The sequence below is a fragment of the Camelus dromedarius genome, chromosome 8, assembly GCF_036321535.1.
Source record: "Camelus dromedarius isolate mCamDro1 chromosome 8, mCamDro1.pat, whole genome shotgun sequence".
NCBI classification, from domain to species: Eukaryota; Metazoa; Chordata; class Mammalia; order Artiodactyla; family Camelidae; genus Camelus; species Camelus dromedarius.
In genome coordinates, this window is record NC_087443.1 from 2,485,080 (window position 1) to 2,506,525 (window position 21,446).

A 21,446-nucleotide genomic window follows, 5' to 3' on the forward strand; every position below is an offset into this window, starting at 1 on the left:
TGTGGTCTGAGCGCTGGCTGTGGTCGTCCCTCGCGATCGCTAACGTTTCCTGCGTCTCCTTTCAGACCCGGAGCTGGCAGTGGGGTCGTGCGGGCTGGAAGCCCTGATTCCTCTGGTGGAGGAAGGTCTTCTGTACGCAGTATCCACGTCCGACTTCACTCCTTACCTTGAGGTGACGGTTACTCAGCAGAAGTGCTCTCGGCTAGAAAGCCGTTCAGATTTTACTTGCGTTTTGGGTGGGTGACACCTTCCTGTGTGCGCGTTGCCCCAGATGGCGGAGGCCTCCTTTCCCTTTCAGTCTCTAGGGGGCGGGGGAGGTGGGGCTTGTTCACAAACGCCCCCCACCCCACCCCCGCCGCCTGACCCGCAACCGGGGAGGGCCCAGAAACGCTGGGGGACGCGAAGCGGGCCTCCCGGGACCGGACATGACCGCACTTCCACTGCAGCTTAACCGGGAGTGCCTTGTATGAGAAGGAAGGTTTTTTCAGAGCTTTGAAGTTCTCTGATCTCTGTGCTGTGTCACGGTGAGGCTGGAAAGTGAGGGCTCAAAATGAAACCAGTCTGCCTTTATTTTGTTTAAGGCATTTTATTTTTTAATTCATGCCTTTTTAAAATTTACGGCATCTTAGAACTCTCCCATAGGTGTTCAAACTGAGTTTGAAAGCCCCTGATCTAATCTGGGGGTTTAGTGCAGAATTAGGACCGAGCAGCAGAGGCTGGTTTGCGGTTTGGAGTTAGAGCTTGCTGTGGGTGAGTGCATTTTTCTCTTTAAGAAATGTTTTTCAAAAAACATCTTAAGATTTTGTATTTACTGTATCAGAGAATCAGTCTGAGGTCTTAGTGATGCAGCCGTGTACAATGAAGATGCACTGTTCAGACTTGGAGAAAACAATGCAAGCGGGCTTCCCTTTTCTCCTAACTGGCCTTCAGTTCCTGCCATGCCCTCTGGTGGTTTTTTTTTTTTTTGCAAAGAGCTCAGCTTTTATCAGATGTGTTGCTAAGGAAGTTTAAAGAGGCTTAGTCTGAAAGACCAAAGACCAAAACCTGTGTCGTCAGATGTTCTTTTGTGAAGGGAAAAATAGCCCTGGGGGATTTTACCCCCTTCTTGCCTTTCACAACTTTCCCAACGTTCCCCCTCCATTTTTTTTTTAAGCTTGCATAACTCAGCACAATAAAATAACAGGAAAAGGTGGGAAAGCATTAGTGCTGAAAGATTGGTAATAGACGTTATTATTACAAATCACGCCTAACCAAAAACTGTTACAACGGTGTTCCCCCAAATCCTGGCCAGTTCAGCCCAGCAATTTACCATAAGATGATCTGACTGAGCTGTTTACCTCCCCGTCCCAAGCCTTTGAAGTTTCCTGCAACGAGACCTGACCTGTAAGAATTCTACAAAGACCTGCCAGCTCTCTTCAAAGAGCAACAAAACATCCCAGCAGCGCAGCACCGACTTGCTGGCACAGGTCTGATTTAATCAAAGCGGGGCGCTGTTCTGATCTCAGGTGCTAACGGTGACGGGGCCGCGCTCGGAAGCGCAGGGCTGAGCTGGTTTGCACGGGGCGGGCTTGTGCTGCCTCTCGCCAGGCAAGGTCACCTGGTGGGGCCTGCCTCGTCGATCAGTCTAATCCTGACACTGCCCTGTTTCCCGTAAAACTGTACACGTTGAATTCGTCTTGCTCCCACCTTGAACTTTGTGTAGAGTGCGTGCAGGCGTCTGGCTTGCGTCAGTGCCAGCATCTAAAATGAGCAGTTACTGGTGCGGAAAGCAGAGGCCTTGAGATTGACAGCAAGTAAATCTCAACGCCATTTGGTTTGTTTGCCAAACAGCTTTTTTTTGCCTTCTCGTGCTGTGTTGAGTTCATCGTGTTAATGACTCAGTAACGCTTGCGGCTAGTAGAGCTAAGAACGGTGCTAAAGAAAACCGCCAGGTGCAAGTCTTTCGGTTACGGGACGTGGCTGAGCCTGGGTGTGAGCGGTCGCCCTGTAACTAGTGTCTTTAGGTGATTTAAGAGTGATCCTCTCAAGTCCCTGGTGAGTTTATGTAGTGCCTGAAAAGGAAACAATGGTGCGATGGCAAAGGAGGGTCTGAGCTCAGCAGAGCAGGGAGCCCGGGGGCTCCCAGCACACAGCTGGCAGGGGAGCGCTCAGTGAAGTGGGTCTAAGCAGGGGAGGCCAGGGGAGGGGAGAGGCCTCGGTAACGGCGAGAAGGTGCTACTCAGACTCTGCTACACGACGCCGCCCTGCCCGGCACGGCCGGGTGCGGGGACCGAACTCTGCAAGCTCGCTAGTTAACAGTGTACATGAACCGTGCCGTGCCGGGGAGACGCACGCCAGCCAGGCCAGTGTTACGGAAGCCACTCTGTATTTCAGCTTCTGCAGCGGGCGGGCAGGCGGGCGGCTACCAGCTCCTCACTTCCAGCAAGCGGATGTCGCCGTCAACCTCCAGCGTGTCGACGTCACCGAGCTCCTTGAACCTGTGCTTGTACTCCAGGCTGTGTGCGCCGTTCACTGCCACCTTGAAGTCTCTCACGTCACAATAAATTATCATCTGGAAGGGAAGCACACAGCGTTAGTGGTTCCTCTGGGAACAGAGTGTCAGCAAGTAAACCGCTTGGAGACATTCTCCCAGCCTGCTTCTGGGACCTTCCCTGCCTTTATCCCCAAGACCCAGATCGGGCTGAAGCGTGTCTGCCGGGGGCACCTCCTGCCTCGTCCTGCTCAGGGATACGCTCTGGGAAGCCCAGGGCCTGCTGGCCTCCATCCTCAGCACACGCCCCTCCACCCCTTGTCCCTGGAGGTGGCTGTCACCCTCTTCACCGATGGCTGGCCACGCTAAAAACCGCCAAGAGGAACCGTTCAGGGACAGGAACCACAGCACATGGGTCCTGACTTTTCGCTTCAAGTCCTAGGGTCTTGGACCGCTCAGTGTGAGCTTCTGCAAGTTTCGGGCACTGGCTAGGGACTGGCTGCACAGCTGCCTGGCAGCCCTGCGTCCCCTCCCAGCTCAGAACATCTCGTCTGTCTCTCCAAAGCTCCTGGGAGCTCGGCAGCCCGTGACGCTAGAGGGTGATGAGCGTGCTGGCAGATTCGGTTCTGATGCATCACTGGCGTCGGCCCCTCAGAGGTCTTTGCCTAAACTCATAGTAGTGATAAAAACAAAAGAAACCGCTACCCGTTTAATCACTTTTACATCTAAGCCTTGTGCTTCTGATACCACGGATCCTCTGCCTGTTTCCGGCCCACATGGAGGCCGGCGGGGCGGATGTCCCCACCGCAGGCTCCCCAGCTCCAGCCCTGGCACCAGACTGAGGCAGAGTCTGAATCTGCAAAGCAGCAAGCTGAGTCTTTTCTCTTTTGCTGGGGAACTCACGGAAACAGCTGCGGGGAGCTTAGGAGGGAGGGGTGTCCCAGAGACAGTGGAGGAACTGACAGGTCAGGGCCACATGGAGAACCAGGGGACACCCAGGCCCGGATTACCTGCCTGCAGCAATGGCGGGCAGCCGGCGACCACCAGGTGGAAGGGGCCGCAGAGGCCGCACCCTTCACCGCATCTCACAGGACACAACACAGCCGCCCCCCAGAAGGGAAGATGAGCAGCAGGTGGACGCAGCGGAACAGGAGTCAGTCCCCTTCACGGCCTCGGACCAGGCGGGGCCAGCGCGTTACCAGCGGAAAAGGAAGAGGACCCCAGACCCAAGGGAAACCACAGAATCCCTCACACCACCTGAAGAGCCGAACCATCTGAACAGAAGAACGCGAATCTGATAAAAAGCTCACAGATGAGATCACAGCTGAGAGAGGACTAAATGAGGAGCTGGACATCAGGGAGCAGAGACACCACGTAGAATTGAAGCAATGCCGGAGGGGAGGCCCCGAGAATCCCCTCCTGAGGCGGGAGGTCGAGGCTACTGGAAAAGGTCTGTCACGACAAAACACTGACACGTGACCCAACAGGAGAGCAACCACTGTTCCTGGAGTGGGAAGCTAACAGGGAAAGATGATTATCCATTACTGTCCTTTTAAATTTTAATACAGCAGTTCCAAACTCGGGCTCAGGTCAGAAGACAAGCTGCTAGTTTCCTGTCACCAACCACAAGATCCACTTCCTTCTGGAGCAGCCCCTCCTCTCCTCCAGGGACCCCGAGTCACCCTTCACGCCCAACCCCTGCCGGGTCAGCAGACCCTCACCTGGGCCCTGCTCAAGTCACCCCCACATCCTCTCAATTCCAAACCAACACCCACGACTTCCAGGGAGCCTGGGGTTAGCTCATGTCTGACACCACATCCAGGGTGCTGTGTTCAAATGTGAATAAACATTGGCGTCAAACCGCCATCTTCTATTCAGCCTTGGTATTCCTGCTCTTGACAATTTAAAACGCTGTCGAAGCAGGACCTGAGTAAATGACCCACGGTGACCCTGTGAGGCAAAGAGTCACCAAAGCCAGTGAGCGAGCCCCGCTGAGCACCCAGCACCCACATGCTAGGCTGATCGCGCTCGGCAGCCCAGGCACCTACTGGGGTTATAACAGTCACCCACTGGGGACACAGGACCAGGTGCCTTCAAGTCCCAACGGTCTAAACGCATCCCTTGCTGACAACACACAAATAGGACTACTTGGAACAGAGTCCTGCCCCCAGGGCCACGCCGGCCCATGCAGCCAGGCTCCTTTGTCCTCGTGTTCACTTGGGTTAGACACGTTCCTCCAGCCCCGAGACCAGGTCCCTGTCAAAATTCCTACTAGAACAAATGCCACTGATGCCTGCGCAGACGCCACCTGCCGCGGCCACTGAAACTGATGGTCCCCAGGGCGAGAGAGCTTCCAGAATACGTCTCTGAGTAAACAGACCGCAGTCTCCACCCGCAAAGCTGGACCTGACTTAACAGACCACTGCCACCCCCAGGCTTCTCTTTCCTGCCTCATTTCCAACAAAGATGCTCTCACCTCAAAGTACATCCCAGGACTAAATGGAAAGCAGGTAATATTTCTCTCTTCTTCTCCCCAGGACTCCTGAAGAAACGAATTCCTCACGAACGCTTTACTGTTGAGGCGTGGGTTCAGGTGGAGAGCAATCGCCCTGGATTTTGCTGAGCGTAGATTAACATTAAAGCTTTTGAGAGAATTTTAAAAAAACCCTAATTAACCAAGCAGAAGACAGCAGTGCGATTTCCTAGTTTTAACAGTGAGGAACTCGGATTCTGACTACATGGAAGTACGCATGAGGACCCTGGAATGCTGCTCAAAGAGAAATTTAAAATTCTGAGTTGGCGTTTCATTGATACGTTTTTTACAAAATAAAAGGATGGAAAACTTTAAAATCAACATTAAGGCTACAGAACTGGTTGGGAGAAACCGAAGGATTCCGTCGGCCGCAGGAAGAGGGCCTTCCAAGCACACCCGGCCTGCTCTTCAGTTTGAAGCTTTCGGGAGTCTGAACGGCTCTAAACAGGTTCTTAAAGCAGAAACTTCGCAGGTCCCACGACAAGAGGACTAACAGAAGGGACCTGCTCCCGCGGGGCCGCCCTGAGGTTCTGGCCACAAGCCCGGGCTGCAGCTCCCTCTGGCTTTAATGTTCTCACCTTGCCACCCCCCTCCCCCCACCCCGAGACTTAAGGGAGTGCAGCCCCGAGTGCCACCCGGGGAGAGCCTTCCCGCTGCGGCGGTCACGCTCATACCCTTTGGCGCATGTGTTCACTTCTCCTTTAATGACGACCGTCCGTCCAGGGCCCATGGAGGAGTTCAACTTCGCCACATAGGGCAGGGTCTGCGAAGAAACCACCGTCAGCACCAGGAAGCCTGCGGAACGGGGTCTCGCGGGGAGTCTGTCCAGACACACCAGGCAACGCTTAAAGGCCAAGACCCCCTAAACCCCAGGGCAGGTCCCCCGCAGCCAGCCCGTGTCTGGCTCTCAGCAGACGCCAGGGTGTGTTCAGACAAGCGTGGATGGACGTGGGGGGACCGGACATCCTTTGGAGCAGGGAAGCTCCCTCGGAGGAGGCCCTCAGCGTCAGGGCTCAGCCGGGCTCAGGTGGCCAAGGGGACACGCACTGACGGCTCAGGACGTGATGCCAGGCTGGCTGACATCATCCTGGATGCCCAGACAAACGCAGGGAGGCTGCCGTGGGCGTCTGCGAGGGCAGGTTACACATACAGCTAACTAAAACTTAACTCATCACACAGAATTAAGAAACGTGTGGCTCTTCAAACCTTTGACAGACAGTTGGTAGGCAGAATTTTGGCGCAAGTCAAAGTGTGACTGGCTGTTGAACCTTTGCTCTTGGTGTAGACAGTTCTGGGCACGACTTTAGAAATGCCTCCTCCTCTATTACTAGGCTGCAGGGAGACAGGCCTGCAGTAAGGGATGGGACCAACGAAGCTGTCTTCTAAGGTTTAAACTATTCCTTTCCTGGGCAATTCGATAACACATTCCATGGGTTAGCGCGAAAATACTTACAAACTGCGGCATGTCAGACTTTGGTACCTATTGGAAAACAAAGACAAAATGACATTTGACAGGGGAGAGAGAACATTTTATAACAAAAGCAGTCAGACCACACGCTCGCACTGACCCGGGGGTGCCGGGCGGGCGGCCGGAGCTTTCCGACACGGCCACGCAGCGGTGAAGCGCCACGCGGGCTGGGGCAGTCTGCAGTCCCAGCTGTCTGAGGCCCGCATCCTCCACCGTAAGCTAACCGCTTCCCCGGATTTCCCCGCACGTGGGCTTGCTGCCCTGCGCAGGGCGCTCCCAACACGCGAGGCTCTACTCTGCGCCAAGGTCTGTGAGACCCCTTTGTCCCCACCGACAGCAGCAAAGAGCTGTTTAAACTGCACTCGTTTCGACGGGGGGAGAAGACAAAACACCCGCCGACAGTGCTGCCCAGCGGTTAAGAGTCAGCGAGGTCTCCGTACACAAGCCTGGGTTGTGGTCGGACCCCTGACCATCTGAGCATTGGCAGAACCTACGGCACCTGGCGCCCGCAAGACTGAGCCTCAGGTTTCAAGTGACTGCTTCCAGCCTAGTAGTTATTAAAGACATAATTTTTCACATAAAGAACGTAATTTCAGAAACCTCAGCCCGCCACCTGACTTACATGGCAACTAAAACATTTTTAAACCAGTAGTTCGTGGAGAGACTTAATGTCTACGTGGTCTTGACTCACCTCCGTCCAGAGCGGCTGCCTGGGCACTTCTCACGCCCTGAAGGAAACTTAATTATTTTTTAGGATTTAACATCCATCAGAATTCTAAATGTAATCTACTTAATACATCAAAGACAATAACACAAATGGTACTAAACAAGAAAATGCTAGGAAATTATGACCCCCTAAATGCAGGTAACGCTAGGGTCCTCCCGCTCCCGGAACAAGCAGGAATGAGCGTCAAGAACGGGAGGAAACGGCGCAGGCGGCGAGGCTGTCGCCCACTTCTCTCTCCCTGGAGGGCAGGTTCGCGGTCTCAGCCATGACGGAACGCGGCCCGTCCGCTCCCGGGAGCCTCCCTGGAGCTCCTGCGTCGAGGACACGCCCCTGTCCAGCCAGAGCGCTGTCTGCCCGCCTGTCTGCCCGCCCCGCTGTTACTGGTTTGGGTTTCTGTTAGAACCGGGCCAGATCTGCCATCCACAGCCAGGAAGGCCCTGGTCGATCTGGGTTCTCTTACTAGTCTGGAAGACTGACTTCTGAAACTTTATACAGAAATGAGGGAGCTGTTCACGTTTTCTCATCTCAACAGAAGACATCAAAGACGCTTCCTGCCGCTTTGTCAGACGACGGGCGTGGCACTCACCGGGCTGAAACAAAAGCCGACGGAGCGAATGGTCACCTGGCCGCGGATGCCCAGCGTGTCTACCTTGTCCAGGGGGATGCGGTGTGCGTACAGCAGGATGTGTCTGCCATTGACGGCCACCTGCACAGACAGAAGGCAGCCCCCCAGGGGACCGCGCATGAGTTCATTTTATTAACTTCCCCAAATTAAACCTGCTGACACGGATTTAACCTCACAGCTCTCCCCACAGGCCTCCACATGCCTGTCTGACAGGCTGTGATGAGGGTGTCTCCAGCCTGAGTCCACCTGGTGAGACGAACGCTGCACTCACGACACGTGTCCGCATGCACGAGGCACGCTGGTCAGACCGCGGGGTGCAGTGAGCCCCCTGCTGTCCCAGGGGCCCACGCTCTTAGGGGACCAGCCCGCATGTGGCAGGTGCTCTCTGAACCCTTGCTGCACCTGCTGAACAAGCACCCAGGGCGGACCACTCGGCTTCCCCAGGCTCCTGTCTGAGCAGGAGATGGCTCTCCTGCCAAGGGCCCCTGGTCACTCGAGGAGGCCCCAGCCAGGGCCTGAGGCACAGCAGACACCCGCGCCCTCCGCAGACGCCTCGCACCGTGTTCAGGGAGACATGCAGAACACAGCCCCAGCTCCGACCTCGAGGAGCTGAGAACCCCACCAGCAGGCAGGAGAGTAAACGCCGGGAAACACCAAAGCACAACAGCACAGGAACGAGAGTTACACTGTGTGATGCAGACGCTCCCCAGGCCAGAGGAGGGGGAGGCGTGCTGGGGGGAGCGGAAGGGGGAGGGCCTTCACCAGGGGTGTGGGGGCTTCCTCTGAGCCTCAGATCTCTGTGCCGGGAGGCTGGACAGGCTTTGGGGGCTGGGGGGGGTCGGGCCTCTAGGACCAGATTCCACTTTCACAAGCTATGCCGGATGGCGCCAGGGGACAGTACTTGCTACACAGAGGACTTCTCAGATCTCTGGGTCTAAAATCTCACGCTCCTGCAGAACCATCCCACAGCAGGACTTAACTCTACAAAATCTTCCGACTTCCACTCCGGGATCCTGTGTCTGTAACCTGGACCCCCCACCCTGGGGCATGGGGTGACAGCTTACTGTCCCTTCCCGAGCACAGCGCTGTGCCACACGGGGAGGACACAGCCTGGTAGAAGCCTGGCCGCCCTGGGCCTGCTCCCACCGCCCGGCAGCGCCCACAGGGGACGCTGGGGGCCCGCCCCCGCCCCCCCGAGACGGGAGGAAGAGCAAGCTCTCCGGGCGTCAGCAGCGCAGGGGGAGCCCCCCCACAGGGGACCCCCTGCACGCTCCTCGTCACCCAGGGCCCTCCACCCTCCACGACCCACCTGGAATTTCTCTTTCAGGACCATGATCACGATTTCAAAAGACTCTTCCTTTTTGAAAGGCATGTCGTAGGTGATCTCTTCCCACCCCCACTTTTCATTTCTCAGAGTGTTGCAAACAATGCAGTTGGCCCTTTTGAACCGTGGGTTGAAGTGAAAGGCCACGTCCGCCCGGGGCTTCACGCTGCTGCCACACTGCAGGTCCACCTGGAATCTGCGTGAGGAGAGGAACACAGGCCACACAGGCTCAGAGAGGAGGCTGGGACACGTGACGGGTCCCCTGGTCCCTCACCCGCGTGGCCTGACTACCTGGCTGCCTCACCCCCTCCCCTCTTCCTTCTTAACAGACCCTGAGCTGTAGCTGGGCTGACCCATCTGGGTAAGTGCCCATGTTTCCAGCCTTCGCTTCAAGTTTGGGGGTGTGGGGGAGTGTTCAGGGAAAACCACTAGAATCAGCCTCAAAAACCAGCTGGCAGCTGCCTCTGTCCACCCCGGCCCCTTCCCCGCCGGCTGCCCAAAACACGGTGTGAGGACTAGTCTTGGCTTCCAAGAATCCAGAGAAGGAGGACCCGGCCCCAGGGCTACAGGGCGAGGGCCCGAGCAGCCTGGAGACGCCCGGGCGGCTCCTCCAACTAGTGCTCACATCTCACCTAATCGTCACCACCTGGGCATCGGCCACGGAAAGGCAAGTCCAATTCAGACTGATCCAGCCTAGTCCAGGGTTTGCCCCCAGAGCAAGCATACCTGAGGTAAAACCGCCCAGCACAGATCTTAGCAAACGCTGTGGGGTGGCTGTCCTGCAGCTGGACTCTGTCCCTGTCATCTGGCTGCGGTTCCCTTCATCACGTATCTGATTCTTTGTACTAAAAATCACAGTATAAATAAAAACCCCAGGTGACCCAGATTTCAGTCATTCACCCCTGTCTCCCCAGCACCTTGGCCGGGGCCGCCGCTGAAAGCACAGTCAGGCCTCGGCCGCACTGCTCGTTGCTGCCGTCCCGCAGTCACAAGGAGACAGTCTACCCCGTCCCTTCCCTTCTCACACGAGGACTTACCTGTCTGAGTCACCAGGGACGTGCCCACGTAGTACAATCGAAGTTCCAGGCTCCAGCGGCTCAGAAATGGTCCCGACGTAGGGGATTCCCTAGGAAAAACGTAACAAATGTTCACTTACATGAAGAAAATCAAAAGACAGCATTTTTAAAGGTTGTGTATAAAGGTGCTCAGACCCTAGCATTTTCCAAGTCATCTCCACTATTTAAACGGCTACACAAAACAGCAGGGCTAGGAAACTCACCGCATCTGCAGACCGCTCCGTGTTCTTTATGAAAAGGTACATAAGTGTCATTCACAGTACTGTTTATTTGGCTGGAGGGTTTGTGAAGTAAAACTTCAACAGGGTAACTCAGATAACAGACGAAACTTGTGCTGCCAGGCCCCCCGCCCCTCCCTCCTTCCTGAAGTTCCACTGAGGGTCCCGCCAGCAGGATTCTGGCCCGCGGCCAAAGGCCAGTGTGGACAGAGACAATGACAAACACTCGTGGCCTGCAGAGGGCGCTCCAGGTGAAGGCACTTGGCCACACCTGGGACTTGGGGGAATTGCCTGCACCCCACAGGGCACCAGAGGACTGCACCACCTGAAGGATGAGCTCTGGGCGCCCGTGGACCTCTCACGACACGGCATCCACCTACCCGCCCAGTGCAGGGCACAGGCTTGTTCGGGTCTCCACTGACCCCCTCCTCACATGGAACCCAGCCTTTCTGTCTGGGGCCGACACACTATCAGATCTTGTCACTCCCCTCCCCGAGAAGAGGCTCCGCCATCACCCCTCCCCCGGTCAGCCCGCCGGCTAGACCTGCCTCCCCTGTGTCGCCACCACCTCCTCGGCCACCGAGCACTGGAGCGGGTGACCAGGCCACACACCATAAGCCGCCTGCAGGCTCAGCCAGCTTACGACAGCGACGCTGTCCATCCCAGGTAGCTCAGACTGTCGGCAACTGAGACGTTAACGACAGAGGACATAAAACAGTGGTAATCATTGGAGGCTCATGAGCTGAAACCCTCAGCTCAGGCACATTCTCCACTGGAGCCTCTTTCAGACTCGGGGCCAACTGAGCCAGCCTCCTCCGAGGGGCTGCCCGGCTCTCCAGACTCCGCTCACTCGCACACACACACCTGGACTGTCAGCTGTGCAGGGCAGGACATGGCCGTCACCTTTACATCCAGGACACAGGTCGAGAGATGGCCAGTAATCACTAGGGATGAAGGCGCTCTCACCAGCCCACAAACTGGGCTGTGGGAGGCCAGGCACCTGCAGGTGAGTAACGAGACGAGCGGCTGCCGAGGGCAGGCTGGGTGGGCGAGCAGAGCAAGGCTCCAGCTGCACACCAGAGCGGACGGTTCTGTGTGCAGGGAACGTGGGAGGCACTACTCCTCCACCCCGATCTTCGGGGCCTCGGCCCGAGGACAAGAAGAGCAGGACCTTCCACGCTCTAAATCTCTCAATAAAATGAGAACAGTTTTTGTAACTTTGAATGTTTGTATACGTTCAACTCATACTTATGCAGACTATTTAGTAACACAAAAACACTGGTGATACAAGCATTCGTGAGAAAGTGGCCTGCAAAACTAGACGGCTGGTCTCCAGTAACAGTAAGCGCTGAGCAGGAAAGAGCGAACACTGTAAGGAAGTCAGCCACAAGTGCTGCAGTGGTTTTCCTGAAGGATGAGATTCTAATTTTCTTCACTTATTTTCCAGATGTCTTTTCTTTAAGTATCTTACTATTTTATTCAGGAATCCATTTCTGTGAGTGTCACGAAGCCCAGGCCGAAGTAACAGCGATGAGCGCTGGAGGTAACCACACCCCTCTCTGGACTGGCTTTTCCCGATTTCTGTAATAAGCACTTACGATGTTTATAACCACAGACATTTTATTATATATTTAGTTTCAAGGTTGGGAAGAGCTTTTTGAGGCCGTCATCGACTCCGTCACTGCTGACAGACTGCTGCAACTGTTAATACGTTGTTCCTGAGCAGCAGCCGTGTTGCAGAGTTCGGCCATTTGCCGTTTCAGTTGTCCGGGTGACCGCTCTCTGCCTCGGGAAGCACCTCGAGTCCCGGCAGCAGTACTCGGCACTTCCGGACCACGGAAGCAGGCAGACGCCCCGCGGCCCGCTCGCCCGCTCACAACCACTGCTCCTATGGCAAGGGAGGGGGCGGGCGGCCAGCGGGCGGCCTGCCAGGCCCAGTGGCCCCCACGCATGGGCTCCCCGATGCCCGCCTGCCAGCCCTCAGCAGATGGACACTCTTCACTGGCGCGTCTGCCCTAACAACCCAACAGCCGGGTCACACCCAACCTCACGACAGCTCAGGCGGGCTGCGTTCAGCACCCCCGTGTCAGTCACAGACCCCACCGCCCTTCCCGGGCCCTAAGCCTCTCACCTCACCTGCGGCCACCCAGAGCCCCGTGCCCGAGCCGGTCAGGCCCCTGTGACGCGACCAGTGGCGGCAGCCGGTGTGACAGGAGCGCGGGTGGGGCTGCCGTCTGTGGCTGTCTGGCTGCCGAGCCTGGCTCTTCAGTCCTGCCTACTGAAGACCCGAGACTCCTCAGTGCCACCCGGCACATCCCTTTTCTACTTCAGTTGGAGACTGGTCTCTGTGCTTGCAACTACAAACCCTGACTGTTTCACCACAAAAAAGCGGGGCAGTAGGTGTCAAATAAACGCTTCAGAAAACTGTATAAAGAATTCTGAGGCAGCCGAAGACAGTTTAGGAAGGAGGCACGGCGTGAGCGGGGAAGAAGTTAGGCAGAGAGGAAGCCAGTTCAGGCAGAGATGTCACCTTGCAAAAGCAGAGGCAGGAGAAGACAAAACGCACCTGGGAGACAGCAACTAGGAAGGAAGCAGTTAAACACGGAGCCAGGGCCAGGTTTTAGAGTGAAATTCTGACAGTGGGTTTGGGAACAGCAATCCAGTGGGGGTATAATTAGCTGGAGGGCAGGGGGTTTTTGGGGACAACTTCCAGCAAGCCTGGGGATGAGGACATAATCTGGGCTGATAGCAGGAGACACTGAGGGGGTGGGAGGACGCAGATACAAGAAATACTTCAAAGGAAACTGTCCACATGGGGCCACTACCTACAGCAGTACAACTGGGGAGGAAAGCGATCTCAGAAGGAAGATGGCGAGTTCACGCTGAACGCTGTCGGCATGAAGGGCTGGCAGGACAGCCTACCACCCTGAGGGGGAGACTCGGGGCTAACACTGAGTAAGTGACCAGAACTCATACTTCACAGTCAGAGGAGAGACAGTCACTCACGACATCACGGGAGATACACTGAGAGCACGGTCAGGTGCAAAGCCTCAGCGGCCTGTCAAATTAGGGGGTGCACAGGGGTTCACCAAGCAGACCTGGCCGTGGTCTCTGAGAGGCCTCCTTCCAAGGTCAGCCCTCGGCTGGTGTCTGGAACTGGATTTGGAGATGGCGCCCACCCGCTACCTGAGAAGGGTGGGTTACTTACCAAAACGGCTTGTGCGAACAGTATGGTTTACGCTAAACCCCTGCCCTCCTGCCAGGAGTCTGGAATTTTGGTCCGTGCCGGGCAGGGGCTGTCCATGTGCGGCCAGCCCTCAATAAAAACCCTGGGCAGTGAGTCTGAGGCGCTTCCCTGGGGGGTAACGCTTCATACGTGCTGTCCAGCTAGCTGCTGGGAGACTGAGGTGCACCTGTGGGACTCCGCTGGGCACTGGTTCCCCTGGGCTTCGCCCTCTGTGCCTTTCCCTTTGATTTCACTCTGCAAAGACGCAGCTGGCGGGGTGCCCGCCTGCTGAGTCATGAGAAGTGAGGCCGTGCTGGAGGCCTCGCCAGGGAAGGGGGAGGAGGGCCGGCAGCGGTGCAGGGTCGCTGTGTCAAGGAAGTCAGTTCCAACACGGGGAGGACTGTCAATGTCTTTAACGTGCAAAATAAGAAAGGTCCAAAAAAAAAAGAAAAAGACAATGAATGGATATCACACCCTCTGGGCCAGTGACACCGCTTTCATGGGTTTATCTTACAAAACCTGGGTCAGGTGCTGAAAGGCTGTGTGTCCATGCACAAGTGACTCCAAAAGAAGTCAAATAAAACAGCCACTAGCACATGTGCACAGATACGCATACACAGGCACTGGACATGACCATCAGAGCGAACAGCCCTTTACAGGGGGCTGGTTAAGTAAGCCACAGTACGTCCATGTAACAGTAATTATGCAGCCATGAGAACAGTGAGGAAGCTGTAAAGACACCAGTATCTCTAAACCGTGTTTAGTGGAAAAAAGCAGGGTGCAGGATAGTTCACGTGGCCTGACACATGCACGTAAGGAAACAGGACATGTAAGAGGCAGTGCAATGGCCCAAGCACTCTCAACACAGCTGCACGACACGCGTGCAGAGTACCTGAGCCTGCTCACACATGTTCTCAGGAAGGGTACACACAAAGCTGGTAGGAAGTGACGGCCTTTCCGGGGGAAACCAGGCACTAAGGGAGCAGGGAAATTTATGTTTTATGAAACCCTGAAATACTGCTTGAATTTTAAAAAATGATTTACACATATTTTCTTTATATTTTAAAAATAATTTTTCAAAAAAGGAAAAGCCACTGGGTTTGACATAAATGAATTTTAAATTCTGAACACAGATTGTCTTCAAACTACTGGGGCTTGGTAGTATGGACAGACAGAGAGAAACGGAAAACTGTAAAAGAGAAGCTGGTTCGGGAAGGAAGATGGGAGTTTAGTTTTGAACTCACAGCCCTCTGAGGGGATGGCCGGTCGTCTGAGAAAGCGAGAGATTCACCGCGGGTTACACATGGTCAAGAGGTGATGGGCAGAGATGCTGACAGAAGCAGAGACGCTGAAGACAAGACTGGTAAAGAAAAGAAAGAAGTTAAGGGAGGAAGAAAATCAGAGGGCAAAGCCATGGGGAGGAAATGCAGGCAGCATAAATGGACTCTCTCAGGAAGGCCGTCAGCAAAGGAAGAACAAGAGCACAAAGGCTGGAAGGGCCCTCGGAGCTTAAAAAGATTTTACTGTTCTGCGTTTTCAGATTAACTCGCAAGGTAGAAAGGGAGGTAACTCAGAAAGCTAAGGAGAAAGGACAGATGTGGAGGTAAGGCTTCTAACGAGAGTGGAAGCAAGAGCTTTAAGGGAGCAGTCGGATTAATGTTCACACGTGGTTCGTTAACTTGGAGCGACCACCAGTCTGTTTAGTCTCTAAATAACTTCTCAGCCAGCCAGCACTCCATCCCTCCTTAAGAACGCTACGTATAAACAGCCACAGTAAGTTATTCAGGTTGATACTGAGTTGCCAAACAGCAGATTTCACGGAGGCCACTTCTGGTATTATTCATTTAACGTGAGTGGGAAGAAAAGCGAGCCTGACTTTTTAAGTCCTGGGATCTATCAGTTGAACTAGTCATGGAAACAGACTAAATATGGGAAATTGACAGAGGCCAGTCACACAAGTTACTCTGTCTTTTCCAAGAGTTAATTAATATGAACAAAACTTGTCTACCACCAATGTGGACCAGAACGTCAGAAACACTAAGAAATAAAAACTAAATGGTGACAGTGCTGTGTCTGCAGAGGGCTTGATAAAGAACACCGCAGAAGCTGAATAAACACGTCCCCACTGTTTGAACTAATCACTAACAAGATAAGCGCCAGGCAAAGCCAGTGTTTACTTAGGGCACCCGTCATCGTGAACTGCCTCGGACGAGGCCGCTGGGAGCCCTGAAGGCAGCTGCTGCTCCGAAGCAGGGTCCCTTCCTCAGGGGCTGAAAGGTCGGTGTCTCGCTGTTTCAGCTCCACAGGTGAGGGTGCGAAGTCCAGAATTACAGGAGCCATCATTATGCTAGAGTCAAGGTACGCAGGGATTTTAATCCATAAGTTTATTTTCCAAATAACATTCAAATATGGCATTTCTGTGATGACAGCCAGGACTGAACAGCACAAGCCGACCAGCCGTTCCTCCTGCTTCAAGGACCCTGGCCTACCCTTCAGCCACCCATCTTTACAGGACGTCAGTCTGCAACTTTGAGATGTTTTTAACTCTAAGATGCACAAATCATTTTAAATGTCCTGCCGACCTGAAAGCCACCACGTCTTCCTTTACACACCTACTGCCATCGAAGGCTGTTTCTTCTAAAACTGAATTCGCTTTATCAGGTGGTTGTACCTCACTCTTGCACAAAGACATTAAAACTGAGGGGGAAAAAGAGCTCTGGACACAAAGTCAGTAACAGAACACCTGAACCCACTTACACCAGAAAGACTGGTTTAGGGCCTTACTTCAAGGACTGCCCCACTGTCCCAGAGTCTCCTCCGGGGTTTCCAAAAAATGCAGCAGCTCTCTCTCAGACCAAAATTCAGGATTCAGCTTCAGATACATGGAAACTAGACACTTCCAAGATTCTCACACCACGTGAAACTAAAACAAGTTGGCACTTCCCAGGACGTACACTGGCATTTCCAGCAACTGCACACAGGGGTTCCGGGACCAGCCTGAGGCCAGGCCACAGCGGTTACCTTTCCTCCTCCTCCCCCTCAGCACTAGCTGTTGACGTCTCCCTGCTCAAGTACCAAGCAGTATTTGAAGGGCAGAGGGAAAAGCTGAGACATGAACTTATCAACCGGTCTAATTAAAACAGAAAAGTAAAACCTGTAGAGTCAGAAATCCGTTCCTTTGAAAACGGTGTCTTATGATCTGAGCCTTCCCACCAGCAGTGGAGGTGGCGTTTCCTCCGTTCATGACACCCCACATGACCTTACACAGCTGACCCTTGAACAACACAGCTCTGAACTGGGCGGTCCACTTACACCTGGATTTTTTTCAGTAAGGGCGTGCTACCCGACAGTGGCTGGAACGGCGAGCACGGAGAGGGCCAGCTTGCGCCGAGCATCTGCGCGGCTCCAGGGCTGTGTCTGCGCGAGCTGGCCCCACCACAGTCCCGATCACACTGCCTGCTTCCCTGCTGTGCGGTGAATTCCACTCTTGCTCCCACGACCCTGCCTCAGCGGTGGACAATTACTATCCAGTTGGATTTGCTCTCAAACCTGCCACAAGCAAAAGTGATTTTACAGAAATCAGTTACCGGCTCATAGATGACATTCTGCAGGCTGTTTAAGGACGTCATTCTTTTCCACCTTATTGTCGACTGGAGTCTTTCTTCTGTGTCTGATCAAAGATTTTAAACCAGTTTCATTTAAAGAATTCCCAGACTGAAACTGAGGCACCTGCCCTGTGTAAAATCCAAATGGAGGGAAAGAAAAATAAGCATGCACCATTTTTCTTCACAACTATTTTTAAATACGTAAGTTATTTTACTGATATTTAACAAATACAGCATGGTATTATGATCAAAGATCTGACCCCAATTCTTATGTAACATAAACGTACTTAACTAAATAATTTTGGATTATGCCTGCAGGAAATACTGATTTAAAAAAAATAGATTAGTAGGAAATTTCTAACTTGGAAATACTATTTCAATACTTATTACCAAAAATACTAAAGCAAAATAGCAAATACTTCTTTCTATACAACTATCAGAGACAGTCATTTAACTTTTCTCATCTGTACAGTGAGGGTAAGTTTTCACCTCACAGGTTCTGAGGACTAAATGAATTAACAAAGCAATGGAAGAGTACGTTCTTCATAAGGTTCACCTACTGTTATCAGTAGAGGGACTGTGCTTCCACCTCTGAATTAAACAAGTTTAAAAAAAAAAAACACCAATGCCTCAAGTATTAAAAAGATAGTTTTCCCTGTGGCTAAAAAAAAAAGTGGGGTGGGGAGCATGAGCCGGTTTTAAAGACAAAAGTGCCCATAAGTACTACATTTAGCAGCTCCAGGGAAGACACGAAGACTAAGCAGAAATAAAAGAAAAACGAAACTGATGCTTCCTACACTTGACTTCCGCAAATTCCGTCATCACACCACAGGGCAGTGCGCAAACAGCAGTCTCCAACCCTGGATGGTTACGTTACATCCACGTTCCACTGCAGAGGAATTCTGCAGGTGTGATTAATGTGAGCCAGCTGACGTCAAGACAGGGAGACTGTCCTGGATCCCCTGCGGGGCCCGATGTAATTCCCAGAGCCGGAGAGGCGGTAGCAGGGGAAAGCAGGGGTTTGGAGCCCGAGCAGGATTTAACGCATCACTGCTGGCATCTGACATGGCGTGCAGGTGGGCACACAAGGAAACTCTAAGGAGGAAAGGAACCCTGCAGGCAAAAGCTAAAATACCCTGGAAGGCATTCTTCCCCGGGGTCTCTAGAAGAGCCCAAACCGGGTAACTCCTGACTTTCAGCGACGCCTAATGAGAGTACTCTGCCTGGTCCCCAGATTTCTGATCTAAGCGCTGTATGAAAATAAGTCGGTGTAACCGAAACAGCAAGTTTCGGTTTGCCCTAAATATACACAGTTTCGATGTGTCACATACGCCTCAGTACAGCGGGGGAGGGGCACCTGCATCTCTAGGGACACAACTGCGGCCCCGATCTCTTCCCTTGCTCGTAGGTCAAAACCTCTAACTGTTGGTTCTGCTCCGTCAGACTCAGGCAGCATCAGCAAGAGCAAAAACACACACATGCCGCAGCCACAATCATAATTTACACCACGACCAGAGAGCCACCCGATTTAAGCCCGAGGCTTGCGTGACGCCAATCGTCCCGAAAGCACACGGGGACGGGACGGGCGCCGGCTCGCTCCACCAGGAGCCTCCGGGGCGCGGACCAGAGCGGTTCGGGTGCAACACTGCGGCGTCTCCCAGGAGCGCGGTCAGCGTCGGGGCAGCGCTGAACCCCCAGAGCCGCCCCTGAACACGCCGGGCGGGGAGGCGGCGCGAAGGCGGCCGGGGTCTGCAGCCGGGAGGACCGCGACGGCGACGGCGGCTCGGCCCCGGGCGCCACTCGCAGGGCGGCCGCGCCCACCCCGCGCCCCGGGCTCCCCGCTCTCCCCGGAGACGGGGCGGCACCGCCCGCGCCCCTCCGCGGCCCGCGTTCCCCCCGCAGCCGCCGCCTCCCCCGACTCACCCCGGCTGGCGTCGCGGCGCTCTGCGCGTCGTCGGGGTGCGCGTGCGCGTGCGCGGCGGCTACGGGCCGTGGGAGGCGTCAATCCGCCGCCATTTTCCGGCTCGCGCGCCCCCGCGTCCCCGCCGCCAGCCCAGCGTCTGTGTCGGGGGCGCGCTCGGGGCTCTGCTGGGCTGGGGGCTCGCGGACCTCTGGGCACTCGGACCGCGACCGGCTTGCTGCGGGACGAGCAGACGGGGCGGCGGGCAGGGGGCGTCTGCCAGATTCCGGGGCGGGTCCGGCTGCCTCCGCCCCGCCGTCGGGGGTGAGGGCGGGGCGGGGAGGGGCGGGGAAGCGGGGAGGAGAAGCCGTCCTCCCTGGGCCCGCGCGCGCCCGCCGCCGGGTCTCGGGGGCGGGGCTCAGGGCCGGGCTGGACCCGGCGACGGCCGAGGGGCCCCACGCGCCGTCTCCGCCTTCCCCGGGTCGCCGGCGGGGGGACGGGGCGGGGCCGGCGTCAGGTGTTCCCCAAGTCTGCTTCCTTGCCTGCCTGGGTCAGAGTCCAAACAGGACCATCCAAGAGGACCTGACTTGGAGGGTGGGGAAGTGGGTCCGACCCAGAGCCCCGTCCTCTCTCTCGGGCCCACCGGGGCTCATGGGCCAGTTTGGTGCGCGGCTGGTTTCAGAGTTACCTACTTCCCTGGGGAAACGTGTAAGCAGTTTAGAGCGCAGGTCCGACCACTTCAGATGTTCAGAGATACCGGATGCGTCTCAGTCCGGGGCCCACGCGCTCCCCCCACCCCCAGCTCCTGCCTCTCCTCTGTAGGACAGCCGGTCTTCCAGGCCTCCCTGAGACGTAAAAGGGCAGGCCTCAGCAAGTAATGATTGTGCCACTGGAGTCCAGACTGATCGTCTGAGGCACATTCCTGAGCGGTTTTACAGATAACCAGATCTGACCATCAGATGTCTTCCCTAGCCTCCCCTTTGAACAAGGAGAAAGCTTCCAGTAGAGGGCTGTTCTGGCCCCTGCTTCTGGCTAATCACCCTTCCTAACTAACAAGCCCCCGGGCTGCACATTCTTTTCTCCTTAAACATTCTTTTCTTAGAATAGTTTCTCTTTAACCCAGAAGACTTGTTCAAGGAAGGAGATCACAGACGGGGACTGAGAACTTCAGAAAATTGAACAGACCCTCCGGAGTTTCTCCATGATACCAAGTGGATTTCATCGCGATTGAGAAATACAGCGCCCTGCACACACCCTGAGGATCATTCTCCTGTTCCTATCAAGTTTTTGTAAAAAACCTCGGGACCCTTTCCCCAAGATGGGCTCACGGTCTCTGAGGCAGTCGTCTGCTGTGACTCCCTTTGCCTGGCAAAGCAGTAAAGCTGTTGTTTTCTATCCTCCCCAAACTCTGTCTCCGTTTCTGTCTTGGCTGTGGGCACAGAGGCCGGTTTTTCCGCAACAACTCTGACTGCCCGTTTGACCTACTGGCTGTGAAAACACCGGTGAGAAATGTAAATAAAGCTGTGTTCAGTGTTCAGTGTTTTCTGTTAGGGACCACAAAGTTCTCGCCTTTCCTACGTGTCTCTACTTGATTTTTACTCGTGTTTCCTTTAAAAGCCATGTTTTGGTGTTCCTCCTCCTCTGTAGCTTTGGTTTTTATTGTTTTTTATTTAAATTGAGGACTTCATTACCCATCCCAGACCAAACTCACATTCGAATTCACTGTTCTCTCTCCTCCTATTCACTTGCCAAGTCTGCCTCACCCTCCAGGCTCCAATAGCTGCATTTAATCTTAACATTCATTACCTGGGGTTGTCCTGATCTTTCTGTGCCTTGTGTTTTATCTACCCAACTCAGTTTTAAACTGAGAAGAGGAAGTTACATATTCCCCAATGCCTAGTGTAATGCTTTTCATAAAGCAGACTGTCTGACTATTAGGTAGAAATGATAGGTTATTGATAAAGTGAGGAGCAACTGAATGTCTTCCCAACCTTGCCTGGGTCTGTTACCTCTCCCTTACAAAGCCTTTGGAAAGAGGAATTTAGGCATAAATGGGACTGCATAAAAGGGCCAGAAGTCCTGCGTTGGTGCAGTAAATCTGGATTAAAAGATCCACAAATCCAGAGGATGTATTCTTAGAAAACCCCCTTCATTAGTCCCTGTTTTGTTTCATGAGCTCGGTGTGTTTTTTATATCATTTAAAATCAACAAATATGTGCTCACTGCCCACCACAACAAGGCACAGGGACACGAGACACAAACATACAAAGGGCT

At 54.4% G+C, this 21,446-nt stretch overlaps 1 protein-coding gene and 1 long non-coding RNA gene across 6 annotated transcripts; one reads left to right on the forward strand and one right to left on the reverse strand.

Moving 5' to 3' along the window:
• Nucleotides 1–930: 930 nt before the first annotated feature.
• On the reverse strand, nt 931–19,334 carry LGALS8 (galectin 8). Of its 5 annotated transcripts, XM_064487834.1 has the most exons (10): nt 18,070–19,016; nt 17,255–17,401; nt 10,185–10,273; nt 9,133–9,343; nt 7,785–7,904; nt 6,457–6,483; nt 6,210–6,335; nt 5,678–5,766; nt 4,947–5,112; nt 931–2,551 (listed from the first exon to the last, which is right to left on the reverse strand). In XM_064487834.1, exons 2-10 carry the CDS (start codon nt 17,294–17,296, stop codon nt 2,402–2,404), a joined length of 1,020 nt encoding a protein of 339 aa, XP_064343904.1. In that variant the 5' UTR covers nt 17,297–17,401; nt 18,070–19,016; the 3' UTR covers nt 931–2,401. The 5 variants fall into 5 exon arrangements, with proteins under 5 accessions (XP_064343904.1, XP_064343900.1, XP_064343902.1 ...); XM_064487830.1 differs by lacking the exons at nt 6,210–6,335; nt 18,070–19,016 and adding an exon at nt 19,196–19,334; XM_064487832.1 differs by lacking the exons at nt 6,210–6,335; nt 18,070–19,016 and adding an exon at nt 19,196–19,315 and having other exon boundaries at nt 17,255–17,396.
• Nucleotides 19,335–19,426: 92 nt separating this feature from the next.
• Nucleotides 19,427–20,705, forward strand: LOC135321777 (uncharacterized). Its single transcript, XR_010381801.1, has 2 exons — nt 19,427–19,496; nt 20,296–20,705. It is a non-coding gene; the product is annotated as an uncharacterized LOC135321777 (long non-coding RNA).
• The last annotated feature ends 741 nt before the right edge of the window (nt 20,706–21,446 follow it).

Excerpts from the sequence above, each read along its gene's own strand:
- LGALS8 (XM_064487834.1), bottom strand. The coding sequence starts at position 17,296 with ATGACGTCCTTAAACAGCCTGCAGAATGTCATCTATGAGCCG. Across the intron at positions 10,274-17,254 it reads AGAATGTCATCTATGAGCCG|GGAATCCCCTACGTCGGGAC; the intron begins GTAACTGATTTC and ends CGTTTTTCCTAG. Across the intron at positions 5,767-6,209 it reads CTACCAACTGTCTGTCAAAG|ACCCTGCCCTATGTGGCGAA; the intron begins GTTTGAAGAGCC and ends GTTTCTTCGCAG.